The sequence below is a fragment of the Podarcis erhardii genome (assembly GCF_964252035.2).
Source record: "Podarcis erhardii genome assembly, chromosome: 3".
Lineage (NCBI taxonomy): Eukaryota > Metazoa > Chordata > Lepidosauria > Squamata > Lacertidae > Podarcis > Podarcis erhardii.
Window position 1 is genome coordinate 95,347,022 of NC_138507.1, and position 26,987 is coordinate 95,374,008.

A 26,987-nucleotide genomic window follows, 5' to 3' on the forward strand; every position below is an offset into this window, starting at 1 on the left:
GTGGTGGCCAATTTTTTATAATCTAGCATCCTTCTTAACATTCAACCAAATTACAATGTTTTTGTAGATACATCTTGAATTTCTCCCAGTCTTCCTCCATCTTCTCTTCTCCCAGATCACGGATTCTGCCAGTCATCTCGGCCAGTTGCATATAGTCCATCAGCTGCATCTGCCACTCTTCCAGTGTGGGTAGATCTTGAGTTTTCCAGTTTTTTGCGATGAGTATCCTTGCTGCCGTTGTTGCATACATAAAGAATGTTCGGTCCTTCTTTAGCACCTTCTGGCCGACAATACCCAGAAGGAAGGCCTCTGGTTTCTTAGTGAAGGTATACTTAAATACCTTTTTCAGCTCATTATATATCATTTCCCAGAAGGCCTTCACCTTAGGGCATGTCCACCAGAGGTGAAAGAATGTTCCTTCATTTTCTTTACATTTCCAACATTTATTATCAGACGAATGGTATATTTTGGCAAGTTTAACTGGGGTCATGTACCATCTATATATCATTTTCATTACATTTTCCTTCAGAGCATTACATGCGGTGAAGTTCAGCCCTGTGGTCCACAACCTTTCCCAGTCCTCAAACATAATGTTATGCCCAATGTCCTGTGCCCATTTTATCATAGCCGATTTAACCATTTCGTCTTGTGTATTCCATTTTAACAGCAAGTTATACATTCTGGATAGTACCTTAGTCTTTGGTTCTAACAATTCTGTTTCTAACTTCGATTTCTCCACCTGGAACCCTAACTTTTTGTCATTTTTAAAAACTTCTTTAATCTGAGCATAATGTAACCAGTCTCGCACCTTATAAGTTTTTGAGTATAAAGCTCCTCTTTAAATGCTGATTGGATGCCTCTAGAATGCTGGTGAGGGGGTCCCTCCTGCAGAAATAGTAAGGAATTGTGACCTCACATAACCAATGACCACTACATCACTGATCTCAACACAATTATTATTATTCTTATTATACATATTTTTGATTAAAGATTTCTTGGCTTACAGAAGTATGTGCAATGTCTCTTTTTTCAAGTTACATTTTCTACAGATCAGTTTCATTTGTTGAGACATTAGTGTTACATTAGGAAGAAAAGGGGGGGAAGAGGCATGGTGAGTGGGGGTGGGGGTGGGTGGCAATGTTTCTGTTCTTCTTGATGTATGTGTGGGGTTTTGTGTCAGTGTCGCTTGTGCAGGTTCTCTTTACTATTCGCTTGTGTTCCTTTGGTGATGAGAGAGGTTGGGGTTGGTCTAGGGTGTGGTTGTTTGTGATTGGCTGTGGTGAACCATGTTTTCATGTGTGAGGGGGGTGGGTGTTTTTGAATCAGGTTAGCCATGTTGATTCATATGCTGTTGGTGGATTCTTGTCATTGTCTTGTTGGGCTGTGTATGTGATAAAGGGGAGCCATCTTCTTCTATTTGTCCCCGTGTCAGTTTCAGTTTATTAGTTAGTTTTTCTAATAAGGCTGTTTCGCATACTATTTGGTAGCATTGGTCCACTCCATGATTACTCCTGACAGGTCTCTCCAGTGTCTGGCTATGATGTCTGGCTATGATCCCAACACAATTACGAAGCTCACTTAGTTAATTGTGGCCTCTCAAGTTGACTAACCTTTGGGAAGACAAATCGAAGCCCCCATGTACATTGCCTGCTATTCTTGAAGGAAGGACAGGATACAAGAAGTGCTCACTTAGAAACCATCTCCTGCATCAACTTGTTTGTGCACTGTGTTCAACATCTGTCCTCTTGCTTCCAACCACCTTAGGAGATGTGCTCATTGGAGACATGAGAGCAGACCTTCTTGGCACTGTCGCCCAGACTGCAGAACTCTCTCTCGAAATAATGTGGTTCATGAGAAGGTGGAAAATACTTTTATTATTGTGCTCTGTAGCTGACCACAGCAGTAAGTATAGAGTTGTGGAATAATGTATGGTAACTGAAACATGCATTATTTATTAATTGAATTTACATCCCACATTTTCTCCAAAGAGAGCTCAAGATGGCATACCTGGTTCTCCCCGTCCTCATTTAATCCTCACAACATCCCTGTGAGGTAGGTTAGGCTGAGAGGCTGTGGTGGGCCGAAGGGCAGAAAGCTTCATGGTTGAGTTGGGGTTTGAACCCTGGTCTCCTAGGTCCTAGTTAAATACTTTAACCATTACACCACACTGGCTCTCTCCACACTGACTGTCTCCTGTAATTAAGAAGCACTTTGTACACTGGGGTCAAGCGCAAGCGATGGGCAATAATAACACTACACTTCCAACATTACAGTGTCAGGGAGAGGGGATTGCCAAGTGTCAGGGCACGTGTAACCATGCACACTCTGCATTCCCAGTTAAAAAGCAGCTGTGCTAGCAATGAATCCAAAATCAAGTACTGTTTCTTGCCTAAAACATCCATTGCCATTATTCTGATATTTGATTTTCCATTTTAAATCATGACACTCATTGATTTTTTTTTTTATCAGTTGTTAAGTTATGCCAGAAATCCATTCCCAGCAAAGCACAATTAGCTTCTTGCTTTTCCGAATTGGAAAAGAATAGCAAAAATACACAAGCTTTGATTGCTTCAGAAAGGTTTATTCTCCTTATCTCTACTTCAGCAAATCATTTTCATTTCGGTTTTAAACTAAATAAAGGGGATTCCGCTCAAGGAATAAAGGGGATTCTGCTCATGGCATAATGTAAACCTGTGAACCCCCCCCCCCAAATCTAAACTCATCTATTCATGGTAGTACACTATGAACTATAGCAGGCTTCCTCAAACTCAGCCCTCCAGATGTTTTGAGACTACAGTTCCCATCATCCCTGACCACTGGTCCTGCTAGCTAGGGATCATGGGGGTTGTAGGCCAAAAAATCTGGAGGGCCAAGTTTGAGGAAGCCTGGACTATAGTAGTACATTTTGCTGTTTGGGTCACTTTGGCAAAAATGCATATATATCCTTCATGAGCAGTGAGATGTCAGGATGGCTATGAATGGCTATTGTGTGGGACCACATTTTGGTCCCATTGAGACTGGCCTTCCACATAAATCCATTTTCACAAGAGAAAGCAAATTCATACCCAGTTCAGAATCTCATGTCCTGCTTCAGTCTGAGAATCATACGTATGTTAATTGGAGATACACAGGTTGAAGTGCAACTTGTTTAAACTTTTCTTTAATGGCATAGGAGCCGAGATTCCATTGTCTCCATGTCAACAGACCAGGAGGGGGTGGAGCTATCCTGTGACCCTCCAGATATTGCTGGACTACAACTCCCAATACCCTTCTCCACTGGCAGTGCTGACTGGAGCTGATGGGAGTTGAAGCCCTCAGAAATGCCTGCAGGGCCTCAGGGACCCCATCTCAGCTGTAGGGGGAAATATCTCAAATTTAAAAGGATCCAAATGGTTTTGATTACATACAGTGGTACCTCGATTTTCGAACGTAATCCATTCTGGAAGACCATTCGAGTTCTGAAACGTTCAAAAATTGAGGTGCAAAGAGCGGTCTGCAAATTTAATAGAGAAAATTGAGAAAAATACAGTGGTACCTCAGCGGAAGCCATTTGACTTCCGAAGCATGTTCGAAAACAGAAGCATTTACTTTCAGGTTTACGACGTTCGAGTTCTGAAACGTTCGTCAATGGAGACATTCGAAAACTGAGGTACCACTGTGCTTCTGTGCCAGTCCTTGAAAATAAACCATTACAGAATCTGACAGACCTTTTCTATATGGAGAACATCCAAGACAGAACGACCAAGCTACCTCAAATATCTGTTATGTCCACTAATATAATGTGACAATCCAATATCTGTAGTAATAAACCGTTTTTTGTGGAATTTAACCCTGTTGCTAGAAACAGGCTTCGTATGAAACTGAGCTATTAGATACCTATTCCAGGTAACCTGCACTGACTTCAGTAAGAGTTACTGCCAAGACTAGAGTTGGAATCGAAATGTCCATCTGGTCTTCTCTTGGGGATTTTGTACTTAGACCTCCAGCTCCATGTGGAAAGTGTGGGAATCCACATGGCAGCCATCACAGTTGGAAACCGCTTTTCAAAAGGTTGTCCTGAGGAATGTGAAGAGCTTCCACATCAGCCTCTGCGGCTGCCAACTCGCAGTGTTGATTCTGAGCATTTACACATTATTTGGTTGAACCATGAGGAAAGCAGCTTTCAAAACATCACAGCCGGCATGGAGTGCAACGTTTCTCGAGCCATTTTTTGGCAGTCTCCACACAAGAGCTGTAACATTTGATCCAAAGCTTATGAGCCTCCGGAGAACGAGAGTGTGGCCATTATTCTGGAAAACTTGTTTCAGTTTCCAGTCATTCTTATTGCAACAACATCCCTCTTCACAAGAACTACCCACACATTGAATCAATGTGCGAGTGGAGTCATGCCAAGCGACTCCTCCCCGATTTCCTGGTGCTCATGTTGTGCTAGGGATGCCAAGAGCAGTCAAGTCAGCATGCAGGATACTGGGGGCAGGGCTGGTTGGTGTGGCTTCAGCATGCGAACATGGCTTCAACGTGTGAGTGGTTCTTGGGAAGAGGACTTATTTGTACCTAAGTTTCAGTGTTTCATGAACCAATTCAGCATATATCATGATTTGGCCCAGTGCAAATAATCCTCTTCTGTGAGAAAGTTAGAGTATGGCTAACGTACCTGCTTAATATATCACACAAGTAAAACCCAACAAAATCCCCATTTCCAAATAAAATATTTGGAAGTCTATTTTGGGACTGTTTTCTTAGAGGGAAATTAATTTTCATTTCATTATCATATTCCTATAGACACTAATGCAGAACCATTCAAATCATTAATGTACAGTGGTACCTCGGGTTACATACGCTTCAGGTTACAGACTCCGCTAACCCAGAAATAGTACCTCAGGTTAAGAACTTTGCTTCAGGATGAGAACAGAAATTGTGTTCTGGCAGCACAGCAGCAGCGGGAGGCCTCATTAGCTAAAGTGGTGCTTCAGGGTAAGAACAGTTTCAGGTTAAGAACGGACCTCCGGAACGAATTAAGTACGTAACCAGAGGTACCACTGTAATAGTGAATGTCTGAAAGTTGGTTGATGTTGACAAAGCCTTAAAAAGGAATGTTGTTTTATTCATGTCTTTTTAAGAGGTAAGTTCCATTTTGTTCAATTGGGCTTGCTCCCAAGTAAGTACGGACTAGGCACACTAACCTGAGAGCAAGCCTAACTGAATGCAGTGCGACTTATTTCTGAGTAAACATGCACAGGATTGTACTGTGAAGATAGATTTTGGACACTGACTGAATCCTTTTGGAATGGTCAGAAATCACATATGAAAGCCAACATTTGTTCACGTGTCTTCCTAAAAGTAGGAACGAAATGCATTTGATAAAAGCCAATGTACTACTTTCAAAATAGTATAAAATAATTTGAACAAAAAGGAGCTTTTGTGTGGTTCCTTTTGCACTTTAATGAAGAAAAAGAGAAAGGCGTTATCAGGGGAAGCAATGAATAAATTATGTAAGACAAAATAAAAATGCACAGATGGAAGGCCTGATCCTATAAATCATTTGAGAAACTGGTCATTTGCGGACAACAACTTTGAAAACAAATGTTCATCATCTCCAGATAAGATAGGCAAAGCTGAACAATAATAACCCTGGGTTCAAATGACTGTCCTACAGGTATATTTTGTCCTTTTGTGGGGACAGAGTTTGTAGCCCTCAAGTTGGCTCTCAAAATGTAATCTGTGTAGCCTTGGGGAAAAGCACTTTAGCAGTTTGGCACTTGGGTCAGATAAAAACAATTAAGGCCGTGTTCCCACTGTGGCTGTGTAGGCCCAACCAAACACAGTGGGACTTACTCCCAAGTAAACATATGTAGGATTGCACTACTGGTTACAGTTTAAACAAACTGAATGTTATTTACTTAAATTCAGAGTTAAAATGATGTGATTTTAATATGGATTATTTTAATAGCATACAACCATACAACTAATGATTTATTTACCTCATTGTGAACCCCCATATGCATAGCTTGTGTTCCCCTCAAACTCAAACCTTCCTGAAAGTATGAATCAAATCTCAATCTTGAAACCGAACACACCGTTGACTGTATCAATTTAAAGGCACCATTGTGATTTTTTAAAACGCACCCTGGATTATTTAGGACTAAAGACTTGGGCATGTGATGCGCAAACCTAGCTGAGGCTGTATGTGCAGGGAAGCAGGTTTGGGCTATGTGGGGAAGTGTGAGCACAACTGTGTGGTACAAATGCCATTCCCCCATTTGAACCAGCTGCAAACCTTTTCTTTAAAAACAAACCTGAAATCTTCCCAGGCAAGCTAGATGCTTCTCCTTCCCCATCTAGCAGCTAAGTTGGCCACTTAAAGGTAAAGGGACCCCTGACCATTAGGTCCAGTCATGACCGACTCTGGGGTTGCGGTGCTCATCTCACTTTACTGACCGAGGGAGCCAGCGTACAGTTTCCAGGTCATGTGGCTAGCATGACTAAGCTGCTTCTGGAGAACCAGAGCAGCGCATGGAAACGCCGTTTATCTTCCCGCCAGAGCGGTTCCTATTTATCTACTTGGACTTTTGGGCGTGCTTTTGAATTGCTAGGTTGGCAGCAGCTGGGACCGAGCAACGGGAGCTCACCCTGTCATGGCGATTTGAACCGCCGACCTTCTGATCAGCAAGTCCTAGGCTCTGTGGCTTAACCCACACATCACAAAAAAAGACAAGAGATTTGCATGGACTTTGCATGCGTTAATTTATGTCGCGATGCAAATTTTGGAAATAATTTCTAATTTAAATAGACATACAATACATATTGCCAATGTGTAGAACCCTGCACTCAGCTGCTAACAGTTATTGGGCATCTTTATGGCCCTGAGTCTTCCTTCCTGTTTTTATCTTTAAGCCAAGCTTGGCCTAGACAAGAGCAACAGAGGACTCCTTCAAATAGAAGCCTATTCCACCAGCCCTTCAAATACAGGGCTGTCTGGGATTGCAAAACAGAATGCTTTTTCCTCCCAGGAGCTCAAGGCGGCACACATGCCTGTTATAACCCTGTGAGGTAGGCTAGGCTGAGAAAAGGCGACTAGCGCAATGTCACCCAGTGGGTGCTACAGCAGAGCCAAGATCCAAACCCCTGCGCCTGCTATATCAGAATGGGGGTGTAGCGTGTGACTTTCCTCCTTTCATTTTGACTGCGGCTGAACTGACTCCGATACCCCGTTATGGAATTAAACAGAACAGGAACTAATCAATCCCCCTAAGTGGAAGAAGTGAGGCTGCATGTGTAAGTGGCCTTTCCCCTGCATATTGCTGATTCATATACACGGTCTCATGCAGACCCCCAGCACCACCGCAGAGCTAATCTGAAGTGGCTGGATGTGCCCTTTGACAAACTATGGGTGACTACAACTTGATCAGGCCAATGAATGGCTTATTCAAGCAGATCAATGTTAAGTCCAGAAGTGCAGAAGTCTTTGCTTCTGTGTTGTCCCTGCCATCTGGGGAAAAAACAGAAAATTGCCTTCTGTTCCAGCACCCAAAGAGAGGTTTTAAACTTCAGCATTTTGAAGCCTCCCATTTTCAAATGTATGACTAAGGGGGGGGGGAGTTTGCCTTGCCTTTTTTTTGCTTTGTTTTTACTGTACCTTATTTTCTTCTTCTGAAACAGAATGAAATTGGAGTCAGGTAGCTTATATCATCAGGATGAAAAACAACATACAAAGCTCATGTATAGCAAATATTACAAAACATGTATTTGTAGTGCAAGTTGGGGAAAAAAAAACAAAAAAACAGGGGCTTCACTCATACTGGCCAGCTAGAGGGAAACACACAATTCCAAGTGATCAACAAGAGCCCCTAAGTTAAAACTCTTCAGAGTTGACAGTATTAACAGAGTACAAAAATATGGTGAAAATTTACACGTTACACATAAAGTACTTAATTTTTTAATAGTTTACAATAGAGATCTACAGATATGTTTCCAATTAAGCTGGCTTCTTACTACCCACCTATTGTAATACTATAGGTACGGTTACATATACAAAACAAAAAAACAAAAGAAAATCCCGCGCACACACAAATAAAACAGACAAACAATCCCAAAGCAATAGCTATACAGCAACATATTAGGGTCTGAAGATTAGACCAGTACATGTTAAATATTTCACTGGTTTACTAAATTGACAGTTTAGTTCATTTACAGTCACTGGTGGTGGTGTGTTTGCATGTTTAAAAGAATCTTAATAGACTTGTCTTTGAGACTGAAACAAAAATGTCCTTTATTGTTAAGGTTTTCAGTATAAAAACAGATGGTGCGAGGCTTTGCATAGGCTCTCGGCAAGAAAAACAACGGTGTATGTGGCTTTTTCTTTTTAAGGCAGACTTCCTGAAAAATAGCGAACTACTGTTTTAACTGAGCTAAACAAATCATGGTTTGCAGGATTTTTTTTTAAAAAATCTCTTTTTTTGAGCTCAGGTTTCTAAGGAATGAAACCAGGTTTCTTGCAGTTTATTTGGTCTGCTCATTTTTTGTTTGTTTTTTTGCTCCCTCGTTCCCCCCACCCCTCCCCAATGGTAATGACATGCTCCCTCATTTGATCATATAACACAAAAATAAATAATGCGCTGTTAATTCCTAAGAACTACAGGGAATGGGTAGAGCATCTATGGCATAACACGGAGGTCAAGTAAGCCACGGAACAGATACAGCAACTCCACTGAATGGGATATTTTTCCTGTTTTTTTCCTTTCACATAAGAACTCTATCAAATTCTTCCAGTGTTTATTTTTTTAAAAGGTTTTTTTTTTTCATTTTCTTTTCTTTCTTGTTAGTATTTTTTTTTGCTTTTTATTAAAAAAAAGAAAATTCCTTCTTGTCTATCTCACTAACCAAGTAGTTGAAATGTAGGATAAGGCCTTCACGGTTTTTGCTTCAGATGATGGTGTGTGGTTTTTTTGAAAACAAAACGCAAAACAATGACACAAACTCTCAAACGATTTGGACTAGTACCGCTTTTTTTTTTCTCCTTTGTTTTGTTTTTTTTAATCACTGCTTGACCCTATGTGTTCTTTACATTTCTTCTTCTTCTTCTTATGTTTTGTTTTCTTCCTTTCTTTTCCAATGCACTTGCTGTGCTGCTTCGGAATATCCCTTAGCTGCATTTGCAAGACTTTACGATCATGTTAGAAAGTTGTTCGATTTTGGGCGTTTTTCCAATGTAATACAAGATGGTGAGGGGCTCCAAATCTTGGGATACACAGCATGGAGATGCAGAGGCTTCTGGGTTGATAGTGTTATACAAGCTGAGAACCTGGAAAGAGAGGAAAGAGAGATGAAGGCATTTCCTCCAGATGGTCAGCAACACATTTCATAGGTTCCATAGATTTCAGCTTGGTTTTACAAACGTGAAGAACTGGGACGCTGGATCAGACCAAAGGCTTATCAGCCCAGGATCCTGTTTTCATAGTGGACCGTAATTAATCGATTCATTCATTCCTAGTAGACAACCAGTTGCTTCTGGGAGAACCACAGGCAAGACACGGGGCCAACCACCCTCTCCCATATCTGCCATCCATCAGCTTTTCATGCAAGAGTATACTAAAAGCAGGGATGCGGGTGGCGCTGTGGGTTAAACCACAGAGCCTAGGACTTGCCGATCACAAGGTTGGCGGTTTGAATCCCCGTAACGGGGTGAGCTCCCATTGCTCGGTCCCTGCTCCTGCCAACCTAGCAGTTCAAAAGCACGTCAAAGTGCAAGTAGATAAATAGGTGGCGGGAAGGTAAACGACGTTTCCGTGCGTTGCTCTGGTTCGTCATGCTGGCCACATGATCTGGAAGCTATACACCGACTCCCTCGGCCAATAAAGCGAGATGAGCGCCGCAACCCCAGAGTCGGCCTTGACTGGACCTAATAGTCAGGGGTCCCTTTACCTTTATACTAAAAGCAGCATATAGCCACTGAGAGTTCTAACCTCCATTAACAGTGAATTCCACAATCATTTATACCCACTTTCAGTTTAGAAAGGGGTGCAGCTCAGGGACAGAGCACGTGCTCTGCAGAAGGTGCCTGGTTCCATCACCCAGAGGTAAGGATCTGGCCATAAAAGGTTCCCCACTCTGAGATAGATGGACCAATGGTCTGACTCTGGATGAGGGAGCATCCTGTGAGGATTCTGATCTCTTGAAACCTGGGCTTACAGTGAATTAAGACTGTTTCCATTTAAAAAGGAGACTAGGATGGCACTGGAATAGGACGGAGAGAAAGGGTTGAGGTTGCACTGGGACAGAGCAGAGGAAAAATGGCAAGGGGGTTATAGGTTATAGGTGTAGAATTGGGGGCAGAGGAATTACAAAGGGCAGACCGAGAGCCACCCTTCCCAACCTTTCCTTAGCTCCTCAAATAAGCAGGCGCTGCCCCAAATCTTTCAAGCTTTCTCTCTGCAACCAAGAGAAGCTGGCTTTTGTGTTAGTGATGAAAGCCAGGATTTTCAGGATGCCAAAGTGTGTGCCAGACCCTAGATTCTGTGCTGGGTTTTCACAAGCCAGCACATGGAACACACCCAATCCTGATCACAGCTGCCCAGGAGAATTCCTTTCCCTAGAACAGGCCTGCGCAACATAGAAGTCCCATGTGTTTTGCAGGCCTGCCCTAGAATGACTTCTATGGGTGGAGTCAGTGCATTAGGACCATGTGGAAGATCAAAACCTGGCCTACAGAAGGGCCTAAACTGATTTTAGAACAGGACAGGCCCAGGAAACTGTTGCCGCTACACCTCAGACATCTGCTTCAGCAGGGAGAAGGCACTGAGGTCAGAATGAAATCGCCCCTGGCCCTGCTTGGGCACTGACTGTTTTAGAGCATGGATGGGGAACCAGTGGCCCTCCAGATGTTGCCAGACTCTAATTCCCATAATCCCTGGCCACGTGATGGGAGATGGAGGATATTCTGCCAGAGAGTGTGCTGTGCAACTGGATTTAAAAATACAAGGTGTGTTTGAAATATGTTCAGTTGGTGTGCAGACTAGACATGTTGCACCAGTTATTTTTAAAAGACTTTGGCAGCGCCAAATTTTATTGCATTGGAAATTTATTGTGTCAATAATACACTAGTATAATGCACTAGCTATCAGGGTTTTTTTGCAGGGGGAGGACAAAGAAAAACTTATTTTTATTATCAAAAATCCTGCTTTTCTGCACCCACCCCCACCCAATATAGTGTTAATATTCTATCAGGAAACAAATCTAAACCCTCACCCCCACCCCGCAAAGCCATTTCCGCCTGAGAGGAGAGGGGGTTGCGGGCAGAACCCTCCACCCACACACGCGGGGGCGGGGTCTTGCCCCCGCGTGGTCAGGGAATCCCCGGGCGTGCCTTCCACCCCGTCCGCCAGTCGGCGGACTGGGGAGGCGGGGCCTAGCCCATTTAAGGCCAGGCACGCCCGGGGACCGCCCTCTTTTCCCTTTCCCAACTGAGCGGTAGTCCGGTAGAGGACTCCGGGGGGGCGTGGCCTTGTCCAAAACCTAGGGAGGTAAGGGCCTCTGGCACGCCCCCGAGCGGTGACACCCGTGGGATCCTAGTTGGCGTACTTCAACAGGACTCCCACGGCTTGTGGACAACCCATCCCGGTCACCATGCCGGGTAGTCGGTAGGAGCCAATGCCTAAGGCCAATACCTTTCAATTCTGTAATCAATAAAGTTGTGGCCTTTTTATGCCCATTAACCTTAAAATAATGTGTCCAGTGTCTTCATTTCTCTCCGGGGGGGGGGGGGGTACTCGCCACGCAAAGGAAGATACTTACTCTACTATGCTGAGTATCTGAGCTCCATAAATAAGGACAAGCTCCTGCACAGAAATTTGCATGGTATCCTTTAGGTTCATGTATCCATTTCCATCCCAGATCTCTCTTGAAATCAATATAAAATGGGCGCAGGCAGCAGTTGTCTTGCACGTTCCTGAAAATGCAATTGCAGACAAGCATATTATTACAGTCACAGCCACCAAAACTGGGCTGGGGAGCAAAAAGCTGAGCTCAATGCAACTCTAAACAGAGATTCTTTGTTAGCCCTATGCAGTGTTCCATCAAACTTGGGTGGCCATGGGCCATGGATGCTTTCGTTGAGATTCCTGCATTGCAGGGGGTTAGATCACACGATCCTTGGGATCCCTTCCAACTTTACAATACTATGATTCTCAAAATGGATGCTTTCTTCTGAATTAGGGGTACACTTCATTTTTAGATCGAAAAACATTTACTTTCAAAATAGTCAGAAACATGCAGGCGTAGCCAATGTAGCGCTCTCCAGATCTTGTTGGACCAAGCCTGTCCAGTGGTCAGGTATGATGGGAGCTAAAGTCCAACAACATCTGAGGGTGCCATGTTTGCTATACTTGCAGTAATAGTAATAACCCCCTTGCATGTTTTAAACACTTTTATTAGTATCTGTTAACAAATATTTTATATTGTCCAGTATAAGTCACTTCTAGGTCTTCTGTTGGGGAAGTGGTATATAAATTTTGTTAATGGAATAGATAAAAGCATGAGCAAAGCGAGCATGTGGACCATCCCTATAAATTCCAGTTGGCTACCTGTTCAGAAAACGTGAGAAAAGGCCCCCGCAGAACTCCTACATGAAACTAGAGGGCTGGGAGAGGACTCTGGACCAACCAGGATCTTGTTCTTGGTCGAATGAGTTCTATATTTTGATATGCAGGTAGGGTCCTTTTCACATGGGCCAAATGTGTAGCCATGGCTGATGGAAGCATCACTGGCCCCTAGGGGATACAGCTAGCCTGGTGTGACTCCACGGCCTTCTCATGCCCACTTTTAATACACGAGGCAGTTCATCTGAAATTTGCCCAATGGTGTTTCTGCATGAGTCATTCCTCTGGGTACATTTCCTCCAACAACAGTTAATTCCAATCTATCTCGCTGCCAGGGATGTTGAAGCAATCTCATGGCAATGGAAAGAGGAGCGGAAATGGCCAACGTTTGCTTATTTGTCTGGGCCAGTAATCAATCCAGCGATTAATTATTTGCATAATTAATTCCATAAAGTCCCACCACAGCAGGCAGAGAGATGACTTTACATCAGAAACTGAACTGCAGGAGAACAGAAACAGTGCTGCATGCAATGAACATGGATCGGAACGGAAATCAGTGCCTAAGCAGGTACGCATAGGATGTGGGCTAGTTTAGCTTGTTTCCCATGACACCAGAACTCAGGGAACAATGGTTTATTTAACTTATGGTTAGTGACGACACATCAGGTTCAAACTGTTGTTTCAGATCCTGGGCTATTAGAGCAAACCAGGTGTAGAAGAGAGATAGAAATGTATATGCAAGCCCAAAGCTCATCACAGATTGTTTCATATTGCCAGGAAATACTGTTTCCTGCTACAGTGGAACCTTGGTTTTCGAGTGTCTCAGAAGCCGAACAATTTGGAACCCGAACGCCGAAAACCTGGAAGTAATTGTTTCCATTTTCGAACGTGCTTCGGAAGTCAAACGGCTTCTGCTATGTGTTTTTCCATTTTTTCAATGGATTTTACTGACTGTCCATTGATCCTCGGTTTTCGAACGTTTTGGAAGTTGAACAATCTTCCGGAACGGATTACGTTCAAAGACTGAGGTTCCACTGTACATCTAAACTTGGCCACAGTGTGCATGGTTTTTTTGTTTTCTGTGGGAGGTGGGGAAGTGGGAAGTACATGTGGTCCTTTCATTACAACTAAGGCCAGTAGGAGATAATGGAATTTACTGGGAAGAAAATTCAAATTTTGTTACATTAAATCAGTTGTAACGAGACTATAAGAACCCGGGTGTTCAACTACGGCTCTTTGTTCATACCCAGCAAGAGGCATTTTTAAAAAATAGAATCAGGGAATTATGGGGCTGTATTTATATTCTATGAATGTTAAACTATTTCTACGCATGCAGGCAGACAGGCAGAGACAACGCCTCAATCCATAATTACCTAAAACAATAGGCAGCATCTAGAGCACGCTTCCTCCGCCGACTGGACTGTTGCGACTCAACTCTGTAGGAGGGCAATAACATTAGCAGAAGATGTGGGGTCTTCCCACTGTTTTTTTTCCTACTGGGCTTTAAAGATTTCTCACCACTGGGATATGTGTAGTAGTCATCAATACCTTTAAAAAATACATTTTGGTAATAAATATTGTGCTGCTCTTCTGGAACAAATTATATAAACCAACTTTTTACAAGAAAATCAGAGGGCACTGGCATTGGGTGGGAGCATTTATCGCATGCCGATATGCATATGTAAATTTCATAAGAAGTTCTCATTATGTTGCTCGCTGTGGCTCCTTTGAGACAACCTTCCAAACCTTTATTCGGGAAGTTCTATAGCACTGCCTTCCTTCATTATACACCAACACTCATCTTTATTTTACTCTAGTATGACATCTGGGTTGTAGAAACTACGGTTAGTGCTGAGCCCCAAACCATGATTGAAATGTGTTTGTAAACCATGCTTTGTAGGTTAGCACTAATCATGGTTTGGCATAGGATATCATGACAAACTATGGTTAGAACAACCCAGAAATGGAAGTTGGAACTGGTGTACAACAGAAGATGGAGGCTGTGTGAATCCATGGCATGTTCCTAATGTGTCAAGCTGTGGTTTGGAGAAGTATCCAAACTGAACACGTATTCTGCCCTCCATCAGATAAAATAAAATAAAATGCAATTTCAGCACATAGCAATGCCAGGAGATGAACTATATCATAAACTTCATCTACATTCATGATTAGTCATTTAATCAGTTGTAATACAATATATTAAAGTTTTTTTCTTTCACAGTTATTTCAGTACAACATGCATTTAGATACCTATTTAACTCAAATATTAACTCTACGCTTCTGATACACTCTACTAATCTAAGCTAAAAATGCTGCGCAGTCCAATCCTAAGCATGCTTACTTAGAATCAAGTCCCACTGAGCACAATAGGACTTACACCCTAATATGTATGCTTAGGACTGCAGTCTAAGGCTGAAAACAATAGTCTGACTCATTGATTTGTATGGGGTTAGATTGCACTAGAAGATAACAGGAAATAAATTTTGACAGGCTACTGAAACCCACCCAGGTATCATCACTAAAGGAAAAACAACCCAATCTCTGTATACAAGCACACACTCATCCTTCCAGATCTCATTATTTGAGACCCCGTAAATTAAACTACATGCAAAAGCAGCAGACTCGGGGGTGAGGGCTTGATATAAGATGGACAATGGAATGGGGACCCTTCATCTTGCTTTCTCAGGCAATTTAAATTATCACTGAAATTGATTCCTCTCAATTTTGTTGTCATTTTCTGTTAAATCGATTTATGGGTTCCTTTATTGTTGCAAGATGGATTTTTAATTCCAGTGTATTCCACCCTGAAACACTCTTGTGGATTGCAGTTTTTTTAAAACATCTATCCACAAATGTTTCCTTTGTTCTCATTTGCTAGTACTCAATGACCACGACCCACTTGCTCCCACTTGATTCAGTTGACGAATCCACTTGGATTTGGGTGTGGAGCCGGTTAGGGATTTGCATCACGCTTCTGGGGAATCCCAGTTATCATCCAAACAATATTTGGCTTCAGTAAACTTTGATGTTACCATGAGCTCTTAGCTGCACTGAAGAAATGTGGTGAGCTTTCTTTCAGGAAGGAGACCAAGATCATTCTTTCTACACACACACACAGACACACACACACAAAATAAACACACAGAGCTCAATCTTTTCAATGAACTGGGTTTTTGTATTTTCCATGTACTGTAAAAACTCCTCTTACTTATCACATAACAATTTTAATTTTTATGCTTTGTCATTACCTGCAAATCTTGCCTCTAGCTCTTCACTTTTATTTGGGATGATATAATTATTTGAAGGCACGAACGTGCAACATGGACAGTGTAAACTTATCTTAAATCCAAGATTCCTGTCTGCAAAACATAAGGGAAGGAAGGGGAAATTGCCTTTAGATCCAGTGCAGACCTGAAACCATTTGGATTTAGCATAGGCAGGCTCTAAATGATCAAAGGCTTAGGATATGGTCACCTCGGTGATGGAGCCACTCGTGTACTGCATCAGTTACATCGAAAGATAGCCACTCGCCTTCAGCTCTGGTTTTAACTACCTTGCTATCAATGTAGCGCTGCATAGGTGATGTTAGATCTTTGGTTTTCAGAACCTGCAAACGAGAAAAGACAACATACATTCTGTTGGTTATGGGCTTTCAGGATTTCACTGAGAAGAAAAACTAGCTCAAAACTAGTTCAAAACAAGATGGCAATGGTACAGAAAATAATTGCAGCACTCAACAGGTTACAAACAATCACATACAGTAGATATAGATATAAATACATTGAATGAAATTGGATTCCAACATTGAGCCTGCAAATTTTGATGTTGCAACCAGACCTGGTGGCATCCTGCTTTTCATCTGAGCTGCTGTGTATGTTCCTGTGTTGCAAATGAATATGGCAGGAAGGTTAGGGTTTTAAAGATCAGAGTAGCTTTAACTCATGGCTCCAAGATTCTTTGCTCATCCCAGAACTGTTTCCCTCCTGGCTCGATCTCTCTGTGCATTACAAAGAGGTAACAGAACTGAGATCCAGGCTTTCAAAGCCAGAAGTTACTACAAACCACAGCAAAGTGGGTTAGAATTTCATCATTGCCGGGACACTGGAGGAAAATAAAAGCACATTTCAAACCCAGACTACATCCTCTTTTACTTGTGTTGACCTGCTTTACGTATTTCTGATATAACCCAGAGTGTGTTAGTTTTTCAAAAAGCATATAAAATTCTCCACAATGTGACTCAATAAGATCTTGGAAAATAAAAAACGCTAGTCTTGCTTTCACTGATTTATTTACTAGCAGAATGTCCATCATTAAGACATGACCTGCTTAGCTTTAACAGTGTACCAGCATCTCTGCCCAGATACCATTTTCCATTGCCCAGAGCCAGATTTAGTGGCAGGTGCCCAGGTGACTGCCAAGGTGCCAGGCTAGCATTGCACAGGGCTTGGGAAATGCCTTTCATGGGCTAGATACTCCCCTGTCCAGTGATCAGCTGAGGCAAACAGTACTAACAGTTTGAACCATGGTTCATTCATTTACATCCCATCTTTTTCTCCAAGGAACTCAAGGCATACATGGTTCCCCACCTTCTCATTTAATCCCTACAACAACCCTGTGAGGTAGGCTGGGCTGAGAGGAAGTGACTAGCCCAAGGTCACCAAGTGGGGATTTAGACCCTAGTCTCCCAAACCGTAGCTAACCATTACAGCACACTGATGGGAAAGAGACAAAGTGAGTCAGGGTCTCTGACTTTCATTTTTTTAAATTAACCACACTTTCGTGTGCTGTCCAAACCCTAATTTTAACCGTGGTTTGTTAAAACAAGCCAATTTCAAACCGCAGTTTGTCGAATTCAGGCAAAAGGAAATCTAAAAAGGAAACAAGACCTTTCCACCTCTGCCTCATGACTGCATTGGAAGAGGAGGTGGGGAACAGAACACACCAACCCAAGGCCCACAGCTGCTCGTTCTTGTCAAGATAAACCATGGTTTGTTGTGACATCCCAACTTGCCCAGTGCTTTTGCTTGTAAAACTGGCAATACTGACCTGCGCTGCCAGTGTCGCATTGACATGCTTTAACTTGCAGGAAAAAGTGCAACATCCATGGATGCAAATTTCCCGTCTTATGTGGCAAGGGAAGTATAATGAGCTACAACTGCAATACAATGCAATACCAAAATAAGATACAGTGGTACCTCGGGTTACAGACACTTCAGGTTACAGACACCGCTAACCCAGAAATAGTACCTTGGGTTAAGAACTTTGCTTCAGGATGAGAACAGAAATCGTGCAGCGGTGGCATGGCAGCAGCAGGAGGCCCCATTAACTAAAGTGGTGCTTCAGGTTAAGAACAGTTTCAGGTTAAGCACAGACCTCCAGAACGAATTAAGTTCTTAACTCGAGGTACCACTGTACTTTAAAGCTGAATAAAGGAAGGGCGACAAACTGGTGCTGCACCAAGTACCTATGTGGGCAAAGCAGGGTTAAATAAATAAATAAATAAATAATAATAATAATATTTATATCCCGCCCTCCCCAGCCGAAGCTGGGCTCAGGGCGGCTAACAACAATAAAATAGTACAACATATCAGTTCCATCTAGATCTCAGTAATACATGCCAAGTCACCTCCTTCATCTACAATCAAAAGGTGGATGCGTGAGACTTCATTGTGAACCAATAGAATACTAGCAGGCCAGAAGGCACAGCAGCCATTCCACAAGGTACCTGCCTAATGGGATGGCCTGTAGGCATCTGAGTCTCCCCACATAGTGTCCCCACCTTAGTGCCCCATCCCCCCACCCACAACCATTATGGGTAACACCACCCCTCCCTCTGTCTCACACCCAAAGTACAAAATGATGACCTCATGCAAACTTCCGTAACCTATACTGTAGAAGTTGAAGAAGAAGAGGAGGAGGAGGAGGAGGAGTTTGGACTTGATATCCCGCCTTTCACTACCCTAAGGAGTCTCAAAGCGGCTAATATTCTCCTTTCCCTTCCTCCCCCACAACAAACACTCTGTGAATTGAGTGAGGCTGAGAGACTTCAGAGAAGTGTGACTAGCCCAAGGTGATGCTTACTTGGTTATATAACCAACTATTTGTGAGCAGTGTATGATGAGAAAACAGAGTTCAACTGTACGTTCTTTAAGGTCACCAATGTGAGCAAAAATCCCCAGGTATGCGACATCGATAAACAGACATGAATGCAACCACTCGTGCTGACTTCTAAGTTACATCAGCCACACCATAAACACATAAACAGATTTTATACGCACAGGGGTGGGGAAAATGTGTTCAAAACAAAATTGGTAAGTTTAACTTGCTAGTACCTTCATCTACCATCTTAATTGCTAAAGGCTGGCCCATACCACACCTGGGTTGCAGTGGTTGGAGCACTGGACTATGATTGGAGCAGATCCTGGTTCAGCTGCCCACTCAGCCCTGAAGCCCATTTGATAACCTTGGGCCAGTCTCTATCTCTCAGCCTAACCTGCCTCAGAAGGTTAGAATCATGGAAGTGTGGAGTTGGAAGGAACCATCTAGTGCAACCCCCACACAATGCAGGAATCCTTTGTCCAACGTGGGACATGAACCATGACCCTGAGATCAAGAGTCTCATGCTCTACCACCCAAACTATCCCAGCTGTTGTGAAGATAAAGCGGGGGTGGGAGAGAACCATTTATGTTTCATGGAAGGAGGGGAGAAACTTGAGGTTTCAGCTCTGGTGTCAACTAATCCTATGCGTTTGCTTCTCTCTTCTGGGAAAGTGACTCAGGTTGTCCATCGCTTACTGCAAAGTCACTCCAGCACATTTTGCACGGACGTCATTCAACAGGGGTTCAAGCAGGCCTTTTTAGGCAACCAGGCCTACCTGCCAAACCCTCCACGTCCTGCTCTTCTGTCGGCCAGCCTTGCGTAATGGTGTGCGATTGCAAAGGGGAATGGCATTGCAGCCACGGAAGCCAACAGGGGTCTTTCCCTTGGCTTCAACGAGGTTTGGATCTGGCAATAATTGAGAGCAGAATGTGGTCCTTATAAACTATTGTACGAGGTGCAGAGTTCTTGCCAAAATACAAAAGGTACATATGACTTGCCAAATGTTTTAAAGCCTATAGTTCTGTGATCCGCTTCCTGAGAAATTGCCAAGCACGTTCATCATGCAAGTTTGCAAATAAAGAGTACATGCTGCAGACACAGACCAAACCCAATTACGGCTTGGGTGGGTGTAGCAGCCACATTAGTTGACACAGTCACAACAGGGTTGCTTCCATCCTCTGCACCCATGTTGAACAATAGTAAAAACCAGACATGTTTTTAAAAATTGAATGTTACTAGCCCTCATGACTGTGAGAAATGGTTTTCAATGTGTGCAGAGATCTGTTGACAAACTACAATGGGCTGGTGGGTTTCCTGTCCCCATCCACAGCTCGTTTCTTTCTTTGGGTGCCCCATCTTTTCACTGCCAGCTCTTAATGCTGGCTGTTATGAATAATACACTTCAGGGCCTGCTATCTGCAAGGGTAACACTGCATATACAGAACTGTTCTGTGTCAGTCTTTTTCCTGGAGCGGACAGTCTGATCAAAGAGCCACATTTGCCAACAATATCCCATTTTCATTGCCGGCTACAACACTACACTGTCTAATTTTAGCCTATTTTGGAAATGATAGCTCTCGATATTGCCAAAGAGTGTGTTTAAGGGGCAGGTATATGGAAAGTGTGGAGAGCAATAAAGAATGAGGTGGGGTTGCAACTGCAAGGCTGTATCCTTACACATGACAACTACCTGTGTGGCAGAAAATGTAGGCAGTGGTACTTCAACAACTATAGCACATCAGTAACACAATCATATGGGCTGCTCATGTGTTACCAGGCCAAGTTCAAGGTCAAATCTTGGGTCCAGGACATCATAAGGCCTGTTTGGTGCCTTATATCCCTGCCTGATCACTGAGATATTCAGGGGAGTCACTGTTAGTAGTCTCTCATGGGTCAGACACACAGCTCGCATCCACCAGAAACTGTGTGTTCAGATTTGTGGGCCTAATTCTCTGGATTTCTCTCCCAGCTGTGATCACACAGGTCCAGAGGTCAGAGCTTTCCAAACTTTTCAAGTTGGTGACACTTTCTGGACAGGCATCATTTTGAGACACAGTAATTCAGTTTTACTAGCAAACCGGAAGTGAAACGAACCCTTTCCAGCCCCAGGAGGAGTGCGGGAAGCGTTTGTGCGACATACCTACACACTGCAGCTGACATACTAATGTGTCGCGCAACACACAGTTTGAAAAGCTCTACCGTAGGTGCTAGTTCCTGGGGGCGGAGGCACTTTGGGCCCCACATTGTTCAGAGGGCTTTTGGTTCCACCCTCTGCCTCCATGCGTGACATCAGGGCCCCCTCAGTAATCCTGAGAAGCTGGTGTCTCTAGACAGGTCCCCTTCCTTTTGAACACCAGGTGTCTGATGAAGACTTTTAAAGATTTAAACAGGCATTTTAAGTAAGCTTTTCTGGTTTAACAGTACATTTTAACAAATTCTATCATTTGCATCTCTTTTGTATCTTCATTGTACACCGCTTAGAAACAGTAGAATCTCGACTTACCACCGCCCCTACTCACGAACAAATCGACTTGTGACCGCAGCAAACCCAGAAGTAAATACTGGGTTTGCCGTGATTCACGTACGTGCAGAAGCGGCTTCTGCCATCTGCACATGCTCAGAAGCGGCTGCCACTGTCTGCACACACGCAGAACGGCGCTTCTACCAGCAACCCGGATTGACTCACAAACGGACCTCCGGAACAGATTCTGTATGTGAGTAGAGGTTCCACTGTACTGTATAAGTTTGCTGAAACTGATAATTAATCAAATAAATACCACATGACATCAGTGTTCTTCCATGCGGACTAGGTTATTTCTCACTAACCTCCATAATCTGGTACCAAACAACAAGTGGAGATCCATGCAAAACATTTTCCTTAATCATGTCGCAGGATAATCTCATAGTAATGGAATGAGTTATCGATTGTGGGAATACATTGCAAAGAAGTCACTAACCATCTGGCTTTGGAGTAGGCAATATTATGCCCTCCAGATGTCATTGCTGGACCCCAACTCCCATCATCCTTTGCCTGCATGGCCCATGGTCAGGGATGATGGGAGATGTAGTTCAGTAACATCTGGAGGCCACCACATTGGTTGGCTGCTACCTCTGATCTAGCTAGCGGAGCAAAATAATGTCTACAAAGCTGGGAAGACTTCCCAACAACTCGCCCTTGTTTCTGTCTTCTTCACTTTACAGTTCAGCACAAAGCGGTCTCAGCACCGTCAAGCAAAAAACAGACAAACAAAGCTTCACCCCAGGAAAATGCTGAAATGCTCGGTGCAATTTCCTGAAGTTGAGGGAGATGTCGAGATTGTCAGGAACGAAGATGTCATGCAAAGCAAAACAAATAAACCTCAGCAAAAAAAAAGGCATGAGCATTTAGCTGTAGCTCGCCTGAGGCGTGGTAGGTTTTATTAAAACATCAAGCCATAGAAGGCAAAGCCACTGAACTAGAGCAAGCCCTCTTTTTTGTCTTGTTTTTAGGGAAGCTGATTGACACACTTCTTCCAATATCTGGAGGTCACCATTCAGTGCCATCGCATCCCAACATGAGAATTAATAAATAAACTAGGGTGATAATTTGATGCTAGATTTTATGCCCAATATAAAGCCTGGTGTGGAATGGCTCTTGCACAATCCTGTCTTGGCTTTCCTCTAAGTCACATACATTTGCTGCAGGAAGACTGAATGAAGCCAAGAGACAGAGCTTAGTCATCAGCATTTTGGTGACAAACAAGTGAGGCTACACAAGAGGAATCCTGTGGACAGCTGCAAAGTCTCACAGCTGTATTAACACCAATATCTTAAGGAGCAATAGTAGCAAACACTTAAGATGATCAATGGGTGCAACCAGCAATCTTGATTTCTAGACAGATGTCAATAAACAAGGCCCCTGTATAGCATGTCTAATTTCAGCTGGTAACTTATTCCAGAGGGCTTATTCTTCAGCAGCCTGTGTCATCTCTGCCTCTTGGCTGCCCTCCTCTCCAGCCCGCACTTCTGCCTCTGATTCTGGATTGCCCTCTGCCACAGCCTCTTCCTGCTCACTAAACCCTGTTACTTCTTCAGATTCTGACCACCCATCGTCGACCCATCACCGATCCCCTGGCTCTGAGCCTTCTTCTTTGTGGGTTCCCCAGCTGGTGCCCCCCACCAGCGGGTGGCGCAGTGGTCTAAACCACTGAGCCTCTTGGGCTTGCTGATCAGAAAGTTGGCGGTTCGAATCCCCACCATGGGGTGAGCTCCCATTGCTCTGTCCCAGCTCCTACCAACCTAGCAGTTCAAAAGCACACCAGTGCAAGTAGATAAATAGGTATCACTGCGGCAGGAGGGTAAATGGCATTTCTGTGCGCTCTGGTTTCCGTCACGGCGTCCTGCTGTGGTTTAGTCATGCTGGCCACATGACCCGGAAAGCTGTCTGTGGACAAATGCCAGCTTCCTCAGCCTGAAAGCCGAGATGAGTGCCGCAACCCCATAGTCGCCTTTGACTGGACTTAACCGTCCAGGGGTCTTTTACCTTTACCTTTTACCTCTCACCACTCCTCTGCATCCAGCCAGTCCATTCCTTGCTGGTGCAGGGGAGAATTCAAAAATATATGGCCCCCACCCACTCCCAGCATAGAGTGGTACAGTCCATTCTACAACACCCACCCTCCAAACTATTCCACCTTATTCTGCTCTTTGTGGAGCCCATCACGCAATCATGCGCCTCCTGAGCGGTCTCTTCCCGTCTTTATTTGAGCAGGATCTGAAGGAATCTGGTGATCCAAAACCCACACCAGTGTAACTGAGAGCAGAAAAATGCCTTAAACCTTTTGCCTCCTCAAGTCCTTCCTTGTAATATAATGTCCCCCCTGGGATCCGAGCTGCCGCTGGAAGCCAAGTGCAGCTCAATGCGTCCCCCTCTCCTCCTCCTTCCCTGTATCATCGCATTCCTCCCTTCCAGCAGCCTATCAGGTACCTAAGCAGGCTAAAGCCTCAGATAACAGTAGTAATAAAACCCAGAATTTCAGCTCCATTCCTCATGATGCTTTATGATGTGTTACCAAAACATGGCACTGTTTCCATAGGAAGTCATTTGAACACGTTATTGTTTTATAGTCTGTAGCTAATAAACTGCCATAAAAACAATCTCGCTGCAACCACTCCAAACAACGGATAGGATTTGTGCCCCACTCTGCTTCCTCCCTCCACCCCACAGCTTGTCCTACTCTGCCAGGGTAGGATGCCTATTCATAAAAAGAAAAAGAAAAATGGGAGCAGAGGTTTATTTCTAAATACAGAAGCACCGTAATAAAATAAAGATGTGGTGAAGGCTACCAAAGGGGCCGCCAAGTCGACGGGTTCAAAGACATTCCCACAACATTCAAATTTTTATCTGATCAAATTCCAATAAATGCCGCATTTGGCATCAATCTTTAAAAACATAGCAAGAGACACTGGTGGATGCTTGAGCTTGTTTGTTTAATCATTTTATTTCCCTCCCCCTTCCCCCTTTTAAAGGACTTTTATCCATCTTATATTACCTAAAGTCTTGGTCTTTTGTTAGAACTTATGTTGAGTAGAGTCTCTTATGTTGTTGTTTAGTCGTTGTGTCCGGCTCTTCGTGACCCCCTGGACCAGAGCATGCCAGGCACTCCTGTCTTCCACTGCCTCCCGCAGTTTGGTCAAACTCATGCTGGTAGCTTTGAGAACACTGTCCAACCATCTCGTCCTCTGTGGTCCCCTTCTCCTTGTTCCCTCCATCTTTCCCAACATCAGGGTCTTTTCCAGGGAGTCTTCTCTTCTCACGAGGTGGCCAAAGTATTGGAGCCTCAGCTTCAGGATCTGTCCTTCCAGTGAGCACTCAGGGCTGATTTCCTTCAGAATGGATGCGTTTGATCTTCTTGCAGTCCATGGGACTCTCAAGAGTCTCCTCCAGCACCATAATTCAAAAGCATCAATTCTTTGGTGATCAGCCTTCTTTGTGGTCCAGCTCTCACTTCCATACATCACTACTGGGAAAACCATAGCTTTTACTATACGGTAAACTCCCGTTAATGGGAAGAGACAAACACAGGAAGGCTCTTTAATACATTTCGGTTTCCACTGGACTGTTTACTATTATGAGGGACAGGGGAATTCTGTGCACCCTGCCTGGATGGAGCAAGCTTGTTTTCTCCTGCTCCAGAGGGTAGGACCCGAACCAATGGCTTCACATTATAAGAAAGGAACTAAACATCCATAATAACTTTCCATCAGTAAGAGCTGTTCGACAGTGGAATGGATCTCTTCGGTTGGTTGTGGACTCTCCTTCAGTGGAGGTTTTTAAGCAGAGCTTGGGTGGCCACCTCTCTGTCTTGGATGCTTCAGCTGATTCCTGCATCATGGAGGCTGGACTAGATGACCCTTGGGTCCCTTCTATGATTCCTTAACAACAATGCTATGTAGCTCTGAGGCTAGAATGACATATTGGGACTGAAATATGGCTGCCAACAAAACAGTCTCCTGCTAAATCTGCTTCATTGGCTGATGACTGTGAAACACATTGGTGATGATGTCATGGCATAGCATGATGATGTCATGGCAGGCATGTTTCTTGAGACACATTCTCCTATATCATCCATCCCGGGCCCTTGTCTCACTGTTAAGCTTGTCCCACTGGGTTGTGACATGTGCAACAGCTACCTCTGTTGTGGGTCCCTACCTATGGAACACCCTACTGCCAAAAGAGCAGACTACAGACCCTGATAGATTTCCACCATCAAGGGAAAACATTCCTATTCTACCAGGCATAAACCAGCGAAGTTGCTTTCTGTTTTCAGTAATTTTAGGATGCTCTGGGGTGTTTTTGTTTTTTAAAAAAATAGTTTTAAGGGGTGTGTATAATAAAATTGCAAATAATACACAGCTAAAATCCACAAAAACTATTAGAAAACCAAATATGCATAAAATAATCATCATTAAAACAATTAACATTAAAACAAAAATAAAATTGGTAAAATGTTGAGAATGAATACAGGTAACTAATTCATGTCTGGTTAGGCTTTAAAAAGGTTTTAGGTGCTGAAACAGTCTAAAGACTGATTCCTTGAAAATGTGGAATGAACATTATTTGGCACTTGTAAAAGGGCAAGTTCTGCAGGCTGAAATTGGTTGAGAAGGCACGTCTTTATATACCAATAGTAAAACACTCAACTTGGCCCTGTAACAAAACAGCAGCCTGTGCAGATCTTTCAACAAAGGTGTAATATGCTGACAGAATTTTATTCCTGTCAGCAATTGGGCTGCAGCATTTAGCATTAACTGCAATTTTAATGATAGTTTTAACTGGGGTGTGTGTGTGTGTGTGTGTGTTTAAATGATGTTTATTTTATGATATTCTGGAAACTGCCCTGAGATCATTATAAGTGATGAAGGGTGGTCTACAACTCTAGATAAGGAATAAATAATATAAATTACTAAACAATACTGGAGGGAAAAGGAGACATAGCCACTGTTTTTGGTGATTGTCATAACATCTCGTTGCAGCCTGATGATGTATCTACAGTACTCAATGGGACTATACACAAACGGTCCCTATTTGGAAAGGCTAGTATTCACACATCCGCATTCTAGGATTACTTTCCATCCATGGAATTGCCGCTTCTCCAGCCTCAAATAAATGTGGAAGTGGTAAAATAAATCATCTGAGCACATTTATCACAGGCCGAGATGGCAACTGCAAGTGGCTTTTTGCAGACAGTAAACCGGTATTAGAGTCCATGAATAAACCATGAGATGGTCTCATTCTTGATCACTTCCATATTCAGTTCAGGCTATGATCGTATTGACTGAAACGTTTGCTAATTGTTAACACTTGTCATTACTGCGAGTCACTCAACACTTTGTTGGAAAAGTGGAATGCAAATTTTAAATCAAGTTTTATTATATCCAACTAAAAAGTCACTGACTCTTTCACAAACACCAGGGGCTGTGCCCCTACTTTCTTTGCTTGCCAGCCCTACCTATCCGTACAAACCCCCTACCTCCCCAAAGCCACCCCCCCAGAGGTTACCAAAGTCACCCCCTGTCCTCACCCCTCCCCGAAGCCAAGATAACCCAATATGTTTTCGTGTCTGAAACAAAAAAATATAAATGGTATCTCATATGGTGGTGAATTATAACAACACAGAATATAATCAACAATCTGTAGTCTGAAGCCTGGCAGCCATGTGGTAAAGGAAACAGAAAACACAAGCAGAAAACAGGGTTCGAAACAAAGGGCTTAAATTATATGAATTAGCTCAGGGGAGGTGGTGTTATTATTA

General features: G+C 43.4%; 1 protein-coding gene across 1 annotated transcript in view; it reads right to left on the reverse strand.

The window, feature by feature from the left end:
• Window positions 1-7,720: 7,720 nt before the first annotated feature.
• Window positions 7,721-26,987, reverse strand: part of TGFB2 (transforming growth factor beta 2) — an 84,551-nt gene continuing 65,284 nt past the window's right edge. The window contains exons 3-7 of the mRNA XM_081857826.1: window positions 16,068-16,200; window positions 15,842-15,952; window positions 13,967-14,141; window positions 11,791-11,944; window positions 7,721-9,301 (exon numbers count right to left, since the gene is read on the reverse strand). Coding sequence (XP_081713952.1) covers window positions 9,143-9,301; window positions 11,791-11,944; window positions 13,967-14,141; window positions 15,842-15,952; window positions 16,068-16,200 — 732 coding nt within the window. The 3' untranslated portion in view covers window positions 7,721-9,142. The remainder of the gene's footprint in view (window positions 9,302-11,790; window positions 11,945-13,966; window positions 14,142-15,841; window positions 15,953-16,067; window positions 16,201-26,987) is intronic.